This window comes from Cydia strobilella, chromosome 5 (genome assembly GCF_947568885.1).
Source record: "Cydia strobilella chromosome 5, ilCydStro3.1, whole genome shotgun sequence".
In the NCBI taxonomy this organism is placed as follows: Eukaryota; Metazoa; Arthropoda; class Insecta; order Lepidoptera; family Tortricidae; genus Cydia; species Cydia strobilella.
Genome location: NC_086045.1, coordinates 6,958,772 through 6,976,950, shown reverse-complemented (window position 1 = coordinate 6,976,950; position 18,179 = coordinate 6,958,772). Strand labels below are relative to the sequence as shown.

The 18,179-nt window shown below is 35.7% G+C and overlaps 1 protein-coding gene across 1 annotated transcript in view; it reads left to right on the top strand.

The window, feature by feature from the left end:
- The window catches only part of LOC134741368 (protein O-mannosyl-transferase TMTC1-like), a 153,102-nt gene that overhangs the window by 61,080 nt on the left and 73,843 nt on the right, over positions 1–18,179 (top strand). Inside the window, exon 2 of the mRNA XM_063674125.1 lies at positions 2,901–3,231. Within this exon, the coding sequence (XP_063530195.1) occupies positions 2,909–3,231 (323 nt within the window). The 5' untranslated portion in view covers positions 2,901–2,908. The remainder of the gene's footprint in view (positions 1–2,900; positions 3,232–18,179) is intronic.

The window sequence follows — 18,179 nt, the reverse complement described above, 5'->3', positions numbered from 1 at the left end:
GGTAAATGATAATAGTGCTAGAATTTGATAGGTATGCTAGCTTCACTGACATTCACCAGTCACGTTTCACTCAGTTTTACGTTATTCACACACTATTCAATCCATCATGGAATTTTAAAATTTAAAAGTGATCTTGTGTTTGCTCTGTACGCTGAATTGTGTACACACAATTCAGCGCGCAGCATTTATGTTTATCAAATGTGACTTTACAATACAGCCGCTACCGAACACGAAACACGAAACTAGTAATTAATAATTGCTGTCAGTAAATTTACACCAAAATGAATACGGCGATCGGCTGTATAATTATTTATAGGTATGCGAGTTAATGACAAGGTAATGATAATTACAACACGGAACTATTTAACTCAACTTGATACTTCTTAGCAATAGTTAATGACAGAGTAATGATAATAACAACACGGAACTATTTAACTCATATAATATGAATTTTCTCAAACATGCAATCAAATGTCGTCCTTACGTGCGTTATAACAGGCTTCAAAGTATCACGTTTCGGGCGGAGCAACTTGAGAGAACTGTACAGGAATTCCGTACAAAATTGAAGACCTAGGGCGGAAAGGATTTTTTTTTAAATTCCAATGTAAATATGGCGTCTGTGTTCATGAACAGGCTAAACAGCTGTTTTTTTTTTTCATCTTTATAGGGCTGTATCTCCTAAACCGTGCGTCGTAGCGCAAAAATAATCAAATTTTCGTTCCCCTTTAAGAAAGCCCTAATAAGATAAAAAAACACCAAAAAGAAAAAAAAAGAAAAACAATCTTTATAGGGCTGTATCCTGTATCCTCCCAAATCGTGCGTCGTAGCGCAAAAATAATAAAAAAATATGTGTGCGCAAAAATAACAAAATGTTGGTGAAAATTAGCTTTAACTGGAATTTTCAGTCACAACTAGTTTTCGCAACGTGCCTTGGTAGAAAAAATATATAAAGAAACAATAATACCGCCATATCTGCTACTCCTGCTGGAAGTTCCATTAGACCATCTCATTCGATCATCTCCCCTCTCCCTCCTTGTCAACTCTATAGTATTGTTCCTCTGAGGTTTGAATGGTTACAAACTGGAAATAGAGGAGTATAATATACACCATAAGAGTATACTCAAGAGGAGCAGAATGTACCGGATACATCATTAATTATCTTGCTATTTGCATTTATTGTATTAATTATTTACTAAATATTTTAGTGATAGTAATTTTAACTAGAGTGGTGCTGGTGAGAGTAAGACCCTTTGTCAGGATATCTTAAACTGCTTTATTACGAATATTACAGGGTACTAACTTTATCTAAGAAAAACACTTAGGCTATATACATGCTTATCAGTGCGTCCGATATCTGCCGGAGATCGTTGCAACTTATATTATCGGCATGATTCCGATAAGGCCTGACTTAGTAATTAATAGCCGTGTAAGTAATTAAATTGACCAACGATTAGTGCATTGTATAGCATTATGTATATAATTAGTACCTACATATTTACGTAGCTTTAAATTTGGTACTTGACCGGAGGGATCCGAAGGCTGTCTACACCACAGAGTTAAAAAACTATGATCTCTTATCATAACCCGTAAATTTTCTCATGTCTCTAGGCGTCACACGGACACATTTACAACTCGAAGTCAGAGCGCTGAATAACCCAATTACCTACCTAAGTATGTTTGCGTGTGTAATCGGCTTGTCATGTCAAGAAGAAAACAAAAAAGAAGAATAAGAATGTGGTCCCTTTTAAAAGGAGATAATATATTGATCCTTAGGTAGAAAGCATAGAGTAACTTATACTAGAGCGGTACTGTCATAGTAAATTTTGTAACCACAGTAAATTCACTGCCATCTATCGACACACTTTAAAACTAAAAATGAAGATTTATAAAAATACGATAAAATGTATTTAAATATGGATAAATGATTTTTTTTATTTGCATTAATTACTTTTATGATTTTGACCCATGTTCTTTCACTGATATGCGTAAAAATTGTTAAATAACAAACGAAACCGTCAACGCCATCTATACGACAGTAGGCCAAAGCTAGTAGCGCCCTCTGATCGAGTCAAATTTTCTTGATTTTCGAGGCACGTTTTTTCCTTAGACTGTATCCATCTATTACGGAGTTATATCTATCTTTGGTAGAAAGTAAGTAATTGCAGGTAAAATTTTAATTGGTTGTCAAGCTTTTTTTGACCGCCTTTAGCGAATATTCACTGAATATACTCCCAAGTTTTACATGCGATAATAAACAATACCACACAAGTCCATCATACCAGTCAACTAATCTGAATAACTATTTTCAATAACGCAGCAATACCGCCGTTATGAATTTCCCGGCCTACGAGTGCTCGGGCGGGACGTGCTCGAAATATCAAATCCGGCATTCTGCTTTTTTACCAACACTAAATTCTGCTCTGGTTTTCTTCATATAAAATTACATTTACAATGTGCTGTACAACATCTAAATTATTATTCTAACATAGCGTTATTAGTACATTATTGTAAATAGGCGGGGAACGAGCGAGCATTAAGTTTGAACGGACGACCTTTATTTATTTATTTAATACACTAGCAGCTCTTGGAGCTTTGGCTCGAATTTAATACAAAGTTAGCAAATACCATTCCAGCCGAAATACTTTTCTCAAAAGAGCATTATGAATAGGTAGGGGCCTAAGCCTTTTTTATAATTTGCACGTTTCAACTTTTTTTTTAAAGTTTGCACCTCGCTCGACAAATTATGGAATTTGTATGCAACATTGCATTGCTGTCGCGTAGATCGAGACTGCAATGTTTATTACTTTTATATTATTGAATGATCATACCCTTGTATTTTACATCCCATTATTGAGTGTTCAGCATTCAGAGTATTAAAATAAATATTTGTATTGTTACAGTTACCTAAATGTGCAAGTCCCGAAATGTGACACTCCGTATGCGAACACTGAAGATGAAGCGGCGGGCTCTGCCCACGGTCCGGGAGGAGCCGCCGCGCCTCAACAGCGACCTGGTCTTATATGGCATTGTCACTGCCGCCGCAGTCCTCAGTTACTTCAACAGCTTTAATGGCGAATTCGTGCATGACGACATCCCCGCGATCGTGACGAACCCAGACGTGATTGGGACGAATTCGCTGCGACAAGTGTTCGACAATGACTTCTGGGGTACGCCGATGAGCGATGTCAACAGTCATAAGAGTTACAGGCCTCTGACTTCGCTGTCGTTCAGGTAAGTTTCTGTTTTTGATTTTTATCTATGTAGAGACGTAATCAAAAACGTAAAATATCAGTGCGTCGCTCTTGCATCCGTATTTGAGATGAGCGTTTTGCACTGGCGGTCTAGCATGAGTTGTGTTCTCGTGCGCGAGTCCATACTTGAAGTCGCGGTAGATGTATCGAGTTGAGCGCGAGAACACAACTCATGCTAGCAGGTCAGAAGAACTGGTTTTAAACATAAAGGGATTGCCGTTATTTCGGCAAAATGTATCCAAATCGAAGTTGGTAAATTTGTCACCTTAAAAACCAGTTTTTAATTAAAACGTTTAAAACTAGTTTTCCGTGTCGCCTCAGTGAAAACGCTTTTTCATAAGTTAAGAGTACTTAGTTTTCCGTGAGGCCTGAGTCAAGACTAGTTTTAGTAACTATCTATTTTTGTATTCATTTATTAATCGTTTTTGCGCGTAAAGAAAATACAATCATACAAAGGAAGGGCATTTCCTACCGTTAACCTTCGGGAAAAACAGATAATTTGTAGGCGGTTCAAAATCATGTTGTATTTAACAAAACAAAGTAGGTACTCGAATTACACAATTCATACAACAAAATATATTATTACACAAGAAATAATAAATAATACATAGTCATAAACATAAATGTGTTAGATTAACTAAATTATAATCGGTGTCTAAGTATATAAGGGCAGACCTCACTTTTAAGTAATGAATAATTTAAATATTAAACTCAAAATTAATAGTTAATAAAGTTTAGTGTATATATTAGGCATAACTTGTCTTCAAGTTATTTATTATCCTTGATTCAAAATTATGTAAAACTGCTAAAACAATAACTGGATGCTAAGTTAAAATTCAGGTTATAAGTATCACAAATAAGATAATAAATATATGTACCTAATTGAAAATAAAACTGTATTATTAAAGCAAATAATTGGATTATTTACTTTAATAAAACAGTTTTATTCACCTCATCATCAAAAACTAATAAACACAATCACTATTAGTTTATAATTCACTAAGAGCTGTTTAATCCATCTAATTAACCTAGTAAGAGCATAATTATTACAAAAATTATAATTATAATTAACATTTTAGTATTTACCTAACTTTCAATATTCCTTTGGCGAGGATTAACTCAGTGCTGCAGCGCAAAAAATAAATGGCTGGTATTTTTTTTACATGGAAATCAGAGTCATCCGGATAAATCCGGCCCTATTACTCCTTACCCTAGTCATAGAGTAACTTATACTAGAGCGTTACTGTCATAGTAAATTTTGTAACCCCAGTAAATCCACTGCCATCTGTCGACACACTTTAAAACTAAAAATAAATATTTATAAAAATACGATAAAATGTATTTAAATATGGATAAATGATTTTTTTATTTGCATTAATTATTTTTATATGATTTTGACCCATGTTCTTTCACTGGTATGCGTTAAAATTATAAATAACAAACGAAACAGTCAACGCCCTCTATACGAGTGTAGGCCAAAACTAGTGGCGCCATCTGATCGAGAATCAAATTTTCGTGATTTTCGAGGCACGTTTTTTCCTTAGACTGTATCCATCTATTACGGAGTTATATCTATCTTTGCCCTAGTAAATGACCAGTAATGGATCGGTCGGTCCCTTTTATACCCATTTCTACCTGGCAACTGGTTGATCATGCCACTTGTCATTCGATAAGTGACGTCACAGACGTATTTTCTCATATACCTCGTCCGTTTTTGTTTGTGTCGTTGGCGTATGTGTCGCCACCAACTCATAGTTTTAAGTCAGGTCCCCACTGAAAACCAGCGCCGCGGATTACCGCGGCATTATGCTGAGTGGGGTCCTATTTTAGCGTCCAATGTTTTTGTCTGTATGTTTCCTTTTTTTTCATATATGTAATCTGTTGTGGCGTTAAATAAATGTATTTTCTTTCTTTATCGAATTTATGCAGAATAAAATTATTACAACATCTTTTCAATAAACCGTTATACATAGTAAACTTCATTTTTCGAAAATATGGTTATATTGCTCTTGATTTCGACTTTCGAGCACTTTTTCCTAAGTCTTGACCGCAGGCTGGAACATATCTCACCAGAGTATTTGGACTTCGGATACTAAATAAACCCACGCTTTGTCAAAAGCCGAGCTATTTGTTCTCTACTACCCTCAATATATTTAGAACTAATTGACAACAATACGAGTAGGTATACAATCTTTATCTTTGTAGGCTGTGTGCTGTATTGGTCTGAAGACATAAACACAGTTTCGTGTTTGTTTTAGTTATGTTATCCGTGTTCGCGAATTTATTAACAACTAAAAGATTTGATAAAAGTAAGAAACACGAATATTAAAACTTAATGATCTATATTTTGATACAAACATTAAATACTGTGGAATGAGGGACAAAAAAAAAGGAGTGTAGGTATAGGTTTTTTAAGGGTCGGCAACGCGCAGGTAAGGATTTCTAGGCGTCCATAGGCTACGGTAATTGCTTACTTTCAGGCGGCCCGTATGCTTATTTGCCCCCGACTTTGTATAATAAAACTAATTTCGTTACATTAAATTTCTACGCGAGTGCGTCTCACCGCACTCTCAAACTGCATTCTGATTGTAACACTCAACAGTCCGGTTACACCAAAGTTGGACGATGACAAGTTAACCCGTCCTATTTCGATGTTTCGCTTTAAAACACGTCCATCACTTGCATGCCTACGCCATTGGTTGAAATGCAAAGTTGTAGTTGGATAGGTAATGAACAAAGCGGGATCATGTCACGACTTGCTCAAAATGTCAACGCGGAATATGGGGAATATCCGTTGCAGCTGCACACTATCTTTGCAACAATAACGAATCAATTCAGAGCTGTTAAGGGATGTGTCCCTACACTTTTTATACAAACGATTTAATATTAAGAGGAAATACCAGCTGAGCCCCTTCTCAGATTTTAGAATCTTAGGTAAATATCTCCGTCGCGCTGACGGGGGTGACTCCTAAAATAAGTGCGATAAGGACATCTAAAAATCTATCTCATAAATCGGGATTTCGTTCTCGACATTTAAAATCTTGGGAACGAAATAAAATATATCTGTGTCCGTTTTGATTATTGCGTTTATTGTTGCCTGCCGACTTTGTGTGCTAGGCGTCTCTTTACGGCGCATTTATTAGGCAGTTTGTAGCGCCTCTGTTTGAAGTAACCTAGTTCTTATAAAAACAAGAATATGAAAAAGAACAAAACTTAGGGTAGAAAGGGGACAATTGAAACACGTTATGATTGAAACAAGCCAAATTTCTTGAAAACTACAACACCTATGCATGTGACGCAATACTCAGTCTATGCGTTCGGTCATTCTAAAATCCTGGACCAATAGCGATCGATCGCGCAAACAACGCGCTAGTGTTGAGCCGTTCAAAAATTTCGCGGTATAAAGTCACCTGTGCTCGCATACTTTTTAGTTTATATTTTTACTTTTGTATTTTGATTACTTGAATTCGTTTGGTTTCTGGGATGGGAATTATATGCCATTAAACACCGATGGTGTTGTTTGTAATTTGTAAATAATATTTGACCTTGTAGTAAAACTTCAACCAGAAAAAGACCCAAAGTCTGCCCTTAGACTCTTGGTGGACTTGGTCACTTTTTCTTTAGTATCTATTTCAGTTTATAATTTATAAATAGTAGTGTGACTACATAAAAAACACAAATCAAAAATATTTCATAAAAATAATTTGATTTGTTCCCTAGTTGTACCTATAGTTAGGTATAATTATATGAACAAATTTTGTCAGTTTGGGTGCTGGTACTGTAAGACAAAGATAGTATGATTCTCTTTGTCTGTGTTTGAAATAAGACAGTCCTTTGACAAACTACTACTATATTATGTATACATTATAAACTGAAATAAATATCATACACTAAAAAAAAGTGACCAAGTCCACCAAGGGTCCAAGGGTGGACTTGTTCACTTTTTCTTCAGTGTATGATATCTATTTCAGTTTAATAACTAACTATAGGTAGTCCAAAACTTGAATTAATACAGTTCACATAATTTTCCAACAAATGGTGCAGCGATCCATTAAATTATGTGTAAGGTAGGTATAATATAAACAAAGAGAAGCATACACAAAACAATATGTCGTGTATAGGTAGATGTGAAGCTATCAATATATAAATAGGTAGTTTTACAGTACATTAAATATCAGTACAATACAGCTATTGTCTAATAATCCCAATGCACACGCAAACTACGTCGATACTAATTACCTATTAGTAATTGTAAGGTCAATTTCACACACCGCTGACTACCGCCCCGACGGGGAATGAGTAACCGACCCCATCTACCGCCTGCGTCTATTGTGTAAACTGACCAATAAGAGGATATCTAATTACTTAAGCGTATTGGTTGGAATTACTAGTTGCATTCATGTTAAAGGTGACATTCGGTTGTCGACTGCAATAGCTTTACTGTAGCAACGTTACTACTGATACGTTGGCTTAGGCGATGTCATTGTCGATCTTCTTGATGAAATCAGCGACGAATTACATTCTAATCGTGGCGGTAATGCTGCAACGATATCAACGCAATTTTTTATGGAGATTGATTAGTATTAATGCTGCTGCATTTGCCATCTGAATTTCACCTTAAGTAACCCTTTCTATGTGTAAGTAGGTCTTGACATCGTTGTAGGTATATCATTTGAAATTTCATCTTTGTATCCTATTCGTCACTTGTAAACAGTTTAAGGCAAATTGGAACATGGATAAAACGCGCAAGAGGACGTAAATGCTCCCGAACCCTGGACCGACCTTATCAATAACGAAAGAGTCGAAAGACCACTTCTTCTACTTATATACTCTTGACGATTTTTTGCTGAATAGATTTGAAAAAAATAAATGTTATAACATCGGCAGCTAAATCTAGGCAAATATTTGTGCCATTTTCAACCAAAAGGGTACTTATTGTCGCTTGTCAGTAAGGCGCTATTTCCATATAGCTTTAATTAGAAATCAACCTTATCGACAACCGACAATGTGGTACCTTTTGATTGAAAACGTCACATTCAAGTCACTATGCAATTCTGATATTCGTACTTCCGCAATGTTCAGTAGCCATTATATTCCTTACACTTTGCTTTGTGCTAAATTTTAAATTGTAAAAATGACTATTAATAGTCTCATGTACGGAAAGATATACAAAATGGACCACTATGCAGACTGTTCTTGTTGGAAGTACTCCAAAATGTAAAAAGTCACCCTACTGAGTGCGTTTAAATTATAGGTATTGACGGTTAGTTAGTGTCTTAGCGTTGCAACCGTAACTATAAACCATGTCAAGCTGTAAAGTATTACGGCTAGTTTACTGAAAAAACTATTACTTCTGACATTTAAGTACTATCAGGCTTATAAGCGGTTTAGTTTGTCTTGTGGAAATATTATTATAGCCTCGACCTCTTTTATAGAAAATGTTGGTTTTTAGTCATGATTACGAATTACGAGATCTGAAATTTGGTACTTTGATTGATATGGTCATAACATGCGACTAGTACATTGACATTGTTATATGCCTGAGTCATGCCACAGGATACCTAAGTACTTAACAGTATTTCATACAGAATGGGCACGCCTCATTCCGAATAGAGTTACCTCTCTCCACGGCGACAGATTGTCTACATATGAACAGAATCTCAGTTCGATTAGCAGTGCTGTGACGGAAATTTAAAAGGCCGATGTATTGTCATTTGTATGTGCACTTTTTCTTCTTCCACGTTGCCGGGTATAAGCCGAAGTATTTTCAACTTTACTGACTGCCCTAAAGAACTTATAGATGTGTATACAGATATGTAGTGCGCACTTAGACTCAAAAACGATTTCCGTCCTATGGCGCATACGGTCAAGAATGTTATATCATTCCGCTGTTTCCTAGCACCAGCTAGTATTGGTATGTGCAATACTTGTGTTGCCACGTTTCATCTGAACAAACAGTACAATCACGTGCCTCAATTTGGCATTCCCCGGGGTGCAATTATCAAGACGTCCGTAATTCGTCTCGCTCGAGCATTATGGAGTATTAAGTGACACAGATTAATATCAGCAATTTATACCGTCCGACGCTTAATTTGACCGCGGGAGGATCGTTTATCATTCGACTTCGTTGCAATAAAGTGTTTGCTGTACGCTCTGAAATGTAGCTCACGTTTTAGAAAAATATGGTTTTGGCTGATTTTCACTAGTTCTTTTGTCTATTTCTTTGATAGATTTAATTTAATGAGGTTTAAAACTCGTATATTATAAATGGTTACAATTGTTAGAAGTAGGTATGTGTTTTATGTTTCTTTGGATTCTGGAATATAAATTAAAATGTATTTTAACGATTTCGAATTCAATTGAATTGATTTTAATGATTACGACGACATCTGCGTTATTATTATTTTGTACTACCTACATACATATTTGCACTTTCGTTATATACAATGTTCTTTTTAATACAGTTGCTCAAAAAGTGCTACTTTTCGTGGCTGTTTAGCGTGCGGAAAGTTGGTTTTCGCGAACTAGTGCTTTTTACTTTTCCAATTTTTTTAAATTTTTACTTGTTCCAATTCATGACTACGTTATTGATGAGTGTTAATATTAGTTTCCTTTAAACGTCGTAATCAACATAAAAACCTACTGTTTATGTAAGAATACGAAAAATGTGCATATTTCATATTTTAATCATCATTATAAGTATTAACACGTTTATTTTTTAATGTTGAAAAACCGTTCTTAATAAGTTGTCTGAATGGAACGGAACGCCTGTCAAAGAAGAGGCGTATTTTCTTACTGCAAGAATGTTTTGAGTTTCCAAAGGCAACATTCGATATTGTTCTTATAAATATACGATACACAAATAATCGTAAATAACGATATTTAGGTAATAATAGTACAATGTTTTAATATTTACAATTGTTTCTATCTTATGGAACATGCATTTGAAAAAAAAAAACTTTCATTAAAGTGGGTTCAAAAACACCTCTTCATAATGTCAATGTCAATGATGTTAGTGTCACAGAATTAATAATATAAAAGTTTCGAATTCCATTCCTTACTTGTTGCTTTTCTTATGTTTTCGCAACTGTATTAAAAAACGTCGTTCGATACACGTGCGGATATGTCATTCTTCACTCGTCCCGAGTCTTGCCACTCGCCTACGGCTCGTGGCAAGATATCTCGGTACTCGTGGAATAATGACATACTTTCCGCACTAGCATCGAAATTTACTATTTCAAATAAAAAAAAAGGAACTTGTTAAAGTCTTTCATAAAATTCAATTTCTTGAATTTTATAAAAGACTTGAACAAGTTTATAACATTTTTTATTGAAAACTTACGCATTAAGTAATAATGAAGCTGATAATCAGAATAGACTGCTGATATTGAAAGTCAATTGAAGTAGCATTAGCTGTTAAACAACGGGAACAACAACATTAAATACTCCTAGCGACATTACGAAGTTAACAGCTTACCACGACCCCATAGCGCTCTATGCAAGTTTACTAGAAAATTAATTTCGATAAAATAAAATAAAATTAATCTGTTTATTTTTAATGTAAATTAATTTGTATGAACTGCGATCTTGTAAGCAAATTTACGTTTGTCTTCAGAGTTTGTCTAGAATGTTGATTACGGGTTCGCCAATTAAAAAATAACCCAGCATTGGTGGATTTAACGTTGCTAATGTTTCGTTCATTTTACACGGAGGACGAGAATTGAAGCATGCTTCAATTTGAGCCAATAATGTTGATATTTCTTCATATGTAATTTTTGTAGTACTACTCATTTAAGGGTCCAATTTTGAAACAATGATGTAACCAAATATTGGTGAACCGAGATTTTTGGGAGCGTTCAGACATTCGACGGACGCATCGAGTTCCGGTTTCAAAGCGGTGACTGATTCTTTGATAATTTTCTTTCGGCCAAAAAAAAACTTTCGAATATGAGTTAGCGATGTACCTTTTTTTAAATAGTCCATGCTTTTTTATATACTACGTCGGTGGCAAACAAGCAACAACAACAAGCAACTACAAAATCCTCGGCTGTAATTGAAATTTTTCTCCTTTCATATTAGCTTTGAGGTATTGCGTACGTTGTACGTCATTTAGCGAGTAATTTTTTTGGGTTAAGGTGGTGAATAAATCGTTAAAGAATTATCTTTTCGTGTGATCGCCAGTGAACGTCGATCACGAATTAAGTCGAGATATTGTTTCGAAGTAATTTTATTTCACTAGTCGACACTTAATTGCCTTAATTTTTTTGTATAATTTGGTTGTCTCTCGTGTCGGTATAAAACTGTTCCAAAACCATCTTCATCTCACCCTTGAAGGTATGTACATACCTAAGTATTATAATAACGTTCTTCAAAAGAGTTGTATAAATCTTCCGAGGCATATGACATTTTGCATTTCTCTTTTTTTTTAAACGGTGGCAACTAACTTTTGTTAATTTCTTTCGGATACCTTCCGGGATCAAAAACTGTAAACTCGAGTTTTAAAAACCTTCGGCCTTTGGAAATACATCACTATTAGGTACCTACCAAAAACATTTTTTTTCGTAGTACAAACCAAAAATAACTTGTTTACAAATATTAAAACTCACAAACATTTGCAAAAAAAAACATGCCGAAAGCCATTACAATAATACAACATTCAGAGACTTTTTTTGTATCAAACATTGCAATAATATAAACGTTGCTGGGAAATACATATTTTTTATACTGTAGGTCCCCTTTGCTCTCTAAGCGGGGTCGGGATTACAATAAAAATATTATATACCTAAGTATTTTGCGATCTTGGCCCGTTTTGTCGACGGGTAATGTTAGAGAATGCGTGCGATTTTTTTTTGGATTTTAGGATTTCGTACCTCAAAACAAAAAAAAACGGAACCCTTATAGGATCACTCTTGCGTCTGTCTGTCCGTCTGTCACAGCCCATTTTCTCCAAAACTACTGGACCAGTTAAGTTGAAATTTGGTACACATATGTAAGTTTGTGACCCAGAGACGGACATGATAAAACATGTAACGTAAACAAATGAATTTGAAACATGGGGGCCTTTTGGAGGGTACTTTTGGAGGCTAAATAAGAAAATTAAAAAATAATTTTTCAAACTATATCGTGTTATGTACATATCAAATGAAAGAGCTCATTTGAGAAATTTTATATTTTTTTGTAGTTTTAAAATAAATAGTTTAGCAGTTATTTAAGAAAATAGCGAAAAAATGACCCCCCCCCACCCCCTTTATCTCTGAAACTACTGGGTCTAAATTTAAAAAAATACACAAAATAATTCTTTACATATAAATGACAGGAAAACCTATTAGAAATGTGCAGTCAAGCGTAAGTCAGACTTGATTACTTAGGTTAAAAAAATACATTGTTAAAAATTGTGTAATGAATGGAACCCTTGGAACGCGAGTCCGACTCGCACTTGGCCGGTTTTATTATTTCATATTCGTTTTTGTCCTTATAAATTCGTTTCAACACTGCTACTAGTGCTACTAATTTCGAGCTCTCGACTTTTGTTTGAGGTTATCTGTTAAGAGGCCGGTGTCGATTTTAGTCGCAAAAATGTAAAATTGATAGATTTAGTCCGTGAAATTTTACACCTTTTGTTACCTAATTGAAATAACAAGTACTGGTTTCTATTAGCACGTCTTCTTATCTTACCTTTTATCAGACCAATTTTTTGAAAACAGACACAGTAAATTAGTAATGTTTGCTTTTCTGATGGACGTTTAGATAAACGCGCGTAAAGCACTGATTTTGTCGCTCTTATTTGTAAATTTCGTAAAGTTTGGACTGCTAAACATGGTAATTTTGTATTACACATATCCTGTACTTGACGTTTATCAGACTACATTTTAACTATTATAACTTTGAAGTAGTGTAAATGAAAGTTAGACGAAATCAATTTTCTCCAGAAATTACTTCAAAACAAGTGACAATTTCTCTAAAAATCGACTTAATGTCAACGTAATTTTGATACTTAAACAATCTACAACATTTGCTGAAACTATTCTTATACATCAATTTGTATAATTTACCACCATGATTTTTTGATGAATTTTTAAAAACTGCCCCTTCTCTTCATGCATTACCGGTGACGCACGCCCGCGACCTCATTATTAAAATGCAAGATGAGAAGACGTGCTAATAGAAATCAATACTTGTTATTTAGATATTACGTAACAAAACGTGTATAATTTCAACGACTAAATCTATCAATTTTACATTTTTGCTCCAAAATCGACTACGGCCTCTTAATATACGCTCGAGAGCTCTGAAACGCGTCATTCTTTATTGAAACATCAATACAGAGCGACCCACTCGCACTGCTTGCGTGTTATGTGGTGTGTTTTTCGAATCGTAATAAAATTACGCTTAAGGAATTGTAATAACTGAATCAACATAATTATATTAAACAAAGTGGCCATGTTGTATAATTAAGTAAAATTTAATCCATTTTCTAGTCTGGGATTGACTTAAAAAGCTTACTTATTACTACTAAGGTACCTAACTTTGCTGACAATGTGCAATACCGTGGTACTAGTAAGCTAGACTGGCGACTAATGGTGTAACTATGTTACATATTTACTAAGCTTGTCTAGATTATAAATCTTTAACCTTCCTACGAATAATCTAACGGGCTACGAAAGGTTGTGCCAAAAAGTAGATTTTTTATCGTATAGGTTGTTTTTAACGTGCACTTGTTTACTATTTAACAGCCAATTTAGTCCCAGAAATCGTGTTTTAGTAATATTTTTTACGCTAGCTTAGTTTTCATTTAAACATGGACATGTCTGAAGTACGAATCTAGAATGTAAGCGTCATCTTTATGATATTCCGTCTAAGGGGTAAATTATCTACGTTGGTTCTAAACCCAGCATAGTATTTTACGTGTCCGCTAAAGATCCTAACTTGCGCCGCAAATCCCACAATGGCTACAGCTTTATCCTTTCTGTTGGCCATACATTCGCGTCTCCCTTGGCTTTTACTACCAAGGTAAACCCTCTCTAATTTATGTAAGATGCAGCGTGCGTTCACTTTGTTTGTTTTTAAATATTTGTGTAAGTTAACTATTTGAGGAGAATACTGGTTGGTCCGACCGTTCGACTTGCCTCAATTGTAACTGTGACTCTATGTTTATATGTCAGTCTGTATGTTAAGCTCGTCACAGACGGAGATACTACGTGATGCGGACGAAAATATATCTGCCGATAACGGCCGATACCGATCCATCCCGACCGATATCTGCGAGTATCGCTAAGCACCACACACGCAACGATACCATAGTTACTATGGCATAGTAGATTGTACAACGAGGGCATAAAGCGATCCATTTTTATCCGAGGCAATTTATTGGTTCGAGCGCAGCGAGGACCAATATAGTCGAGGATAAAAATGGACATTTATGCCTGAGTTATACACTGCTTTTCACTTCGAGTGTAAGTAAAATATTATACAAAAATATCTAATATTTTAGGTTATTTTACCGTATTTATTCAAGACTTAAAGTAAATTGTAGGTACTCGGTTGTGTCGGGGGCGCGGGGACTTAAAGTCGAACTTTACGAGCATGAGAAGTGAAAAAATATATATCGCTCTTATTATATTCTAGAGCATAAAGTAAAATCATCTATTACGACCCTTATTGACTTAGCAATAAAGTCCAAAATCTGCCATACAAACTGTCAGCCCTGCCGGGGCGCCCCCGACCGGCGCGCCCCCGACCGGCGCGCTCCCGACCGGCGCGCTCCCGACCGGCGCGCTCCCGACCGGCGCGCTCCCGACCGGCGTGCCCCACTTACTATAACAGGCATAAATGTCCATTTTTATCCGAGGCAATTTATTGGTTCGAGCGCAGCGAGGATCGCCTTATGCCCTTGTTGTACAATCTACTATTTTTGTACTACGTTGTCTTGGTAACGCCAAAATATATTTACATTACATATGGTGCTACTTTCTCGCACTAGTGCGTAGTGCACTTTTTGTGCATATTTAGAAAGTTTAAAGTGCCATATGTACTGTAAAACGTTGTTCGATACACGTCCGAATAGGTAATTCGCAACTCGTGTCGATTTAAAACACTCCCTGCGGTCGTGTTTTAATTTATCGCCACTCGTTTCGAATTACCTCTTTTCCGCACTTGTATCGAAAATAACTATTTCATCAGACTGCATGCCCTAAGTAACTTATACACACACACTGGTGCGAGTGGTGCATATACAGACATGCGGTATACACATTGACACTAAAACGATTTCCGTACTACATATGTCGTGTGTAATATAGGTTCGGTTGGCCTTAGACTAGCTCGTGCACCGGTAAGCTCTTGGAATTCCACCATTGAGCGAAGCTCACTGGCGTGGCTGCGGCCAATTAGGTGTTCAGAATTTTGGCAGCTGAATAGACTTATTTATGCCTCGGCATGGCTGGAAGCGGTCTAAACGTATCTTTAACAAAATACCTATTTCTGATGCGGTTAGTAAAGATATATGGTGTTATTCGTAAACAACTGTCAAAGCATGCATGCCATTGATGATCTGTCCTTTTGTCAAGGCGTTAAGAAGCCTGTAGACGGGCGATATTTTCACTGCAATATGTGGCCGGCAACTAATGGTGTCTTTCTCTAACATGTGACTCAATAATAACACCAATAGTTGCCGGCCACATATTGCAGTGAAAATATGGCCCGTTTAGAAGCCCCTTAAAAAGTGCGTGTTCAGATATTTTGAACACCTCGGCCGCTCCGATATATCTGATGGCGATTGTATTAGTGTTCACGCGCCTATGAGGCGTGAACTATATTCTTGATTTTATTGTTGTAATAATGAAAACTTGTTAATATAATAAATCAGAATATTATTTAGTGTGTTTAACATTGAATGTATTGACATATGTTATTGTTTTTTTATAGCGAATGTTTTATGACATATATTTAAAATTATAGTTTTATAAGTAGCATCCGCGCTAGACCACAAAGGTTGGATTGCTAACAATTAGGAAAAAAGGTAATTGGATTATTCAGCAATCCGACACTGGCTCCCGTTCACAATCATACTAACTCTAGCAAGCGCATGTTACGCAAGCATTTTCCGCCAAAGCTTACGGGTCAATGAGGATTTTTAGTAATCCTCTAAAATCCCTTTTTAGGGTTCCGTACCCAAACGGGACTCCGCTGTCCGTCCGTCTGTGTGTCTGTCTGTCTGTCTGTCTGTCCGTCTGTCCGTCTGTCCGTCCGTCAGTCACCAGGCTGTATCTCATGAACCGTGATAGCTAGACATTTGAAATTTTCACAGATGATACTGTATTTCTGTTGCCGCTATAACAAAAAATACTAAAAACAGAACAAAATAAATATTTAAGTGGAGCTCCCATATACAACAAACGTGATTTTTTTACCTTTTTTGCGTAATGGTACGGAACCCTTCGTGCGCGAGTCCGACTCGCATTTGGCCGGTTTATTTATTTATAGGTGGTTAAAAAAACAAACTAAATTGACGGTTCTGACATTTCAGTCAGACCCCCTGAGAATGCATGTAAATGTAGTTTATTAGTTTTATAGTTGCTCAATATCACAGATGGCGCTGTTCTATCCGCTACTTACGCTATTTAGTTTTTTTTCACAGCCCCTTATAAAGTAAAATAGATATCCGGATATTGATTATTAAGCCTTTATAAGGCAGAGGGAATATATTGTGCACATGATTTTGAACATTGTTTTAAAGTGAAGATTCAATTTTGCATAATTTCTGACATCAGTAAGCCTTATAAAGGATAAAGTTGTCAAGTAAAGTGTGTTTAATACATAAGTGCTGTGCAGTAATAGGTAAGTGACCAATCAAGAACGATATACCTATTAAAGTTATCAAGACATTGATATTTTGTATTTCTTTTTTGGTTTACAAAAAAAATATTTTTCTATTTAAAGCAACTAATCGTTGTGATAATATGTAGGTAGTGCAGCTATAGCTGCAATCGAACTGTATAAATCTCAATTTGATTTGATATTTATTACTTTTTGTTTATTGTATTCGTTTCGTTATTTATTAATGTTTAAAAACTTTCTTATTAATACATACGCCTGTCCCTAATACTATGACCACATAATTTATGAAGATACCCTAAATATACATATTTGTCCTGTAGTACCTGTGTACAAAAGATATACTTAACCCTTCCAGCAACTAAGTTGGCATGACTTATGTATTTGTATTCAGAATACGCTGGCACACGCCGGTACCGAGTCTATTTAGTCATAATAATTACCAACCAAATAAATGTTGGCCCATAAAAGGAATGAGCTTGCGTGATATATGGTTCTTTAGAAATACATAATATGTTAATTAAAGCTTCAAATAAAGCAAATTATTAATATAGAATACACACAAAATAACTAAATTGCGTTCTTGGATCTTAATAAGGAATTGCTGAATAGATTTGAGCGCTTACAAAATGTCTGTATCAGGTACGTATATGGCCTCCGTAAATACGACCACATTTCTAATTTTCGTAAGCAGCTCGGGTGGTTACGGTTACCGATCCGCCGACGCAGGGATGTACATATTCTGTCGTTGCTTTTCAACATACTCTTCAACCTCTGTTCCCCATCTTACCTAACCGAAATTTAACTATCTGGCTAAAGGAAGTGATCACCGCGTGTCACCGCTTACGTTCTAGCGCTAATCATACGCTTGCTATTCCTTCGAATAAGTCGCGAACGTCCCTTTTACGCGAAAAAAGTATAAAGCGAATTCCTTCATTGCTAAAGCGTGCAAGTGTAATAATAATAATAAGTTCTCACATATTGATATGATTAACATGCCGTTAGTTAAGTTTAAGTTTGAGGTTCTAAGAACTTTGAATAGTGTTTAGAATATTTTAACTCTTAGCTCTTTTTTTTCTTCTTCCATTATTCGTT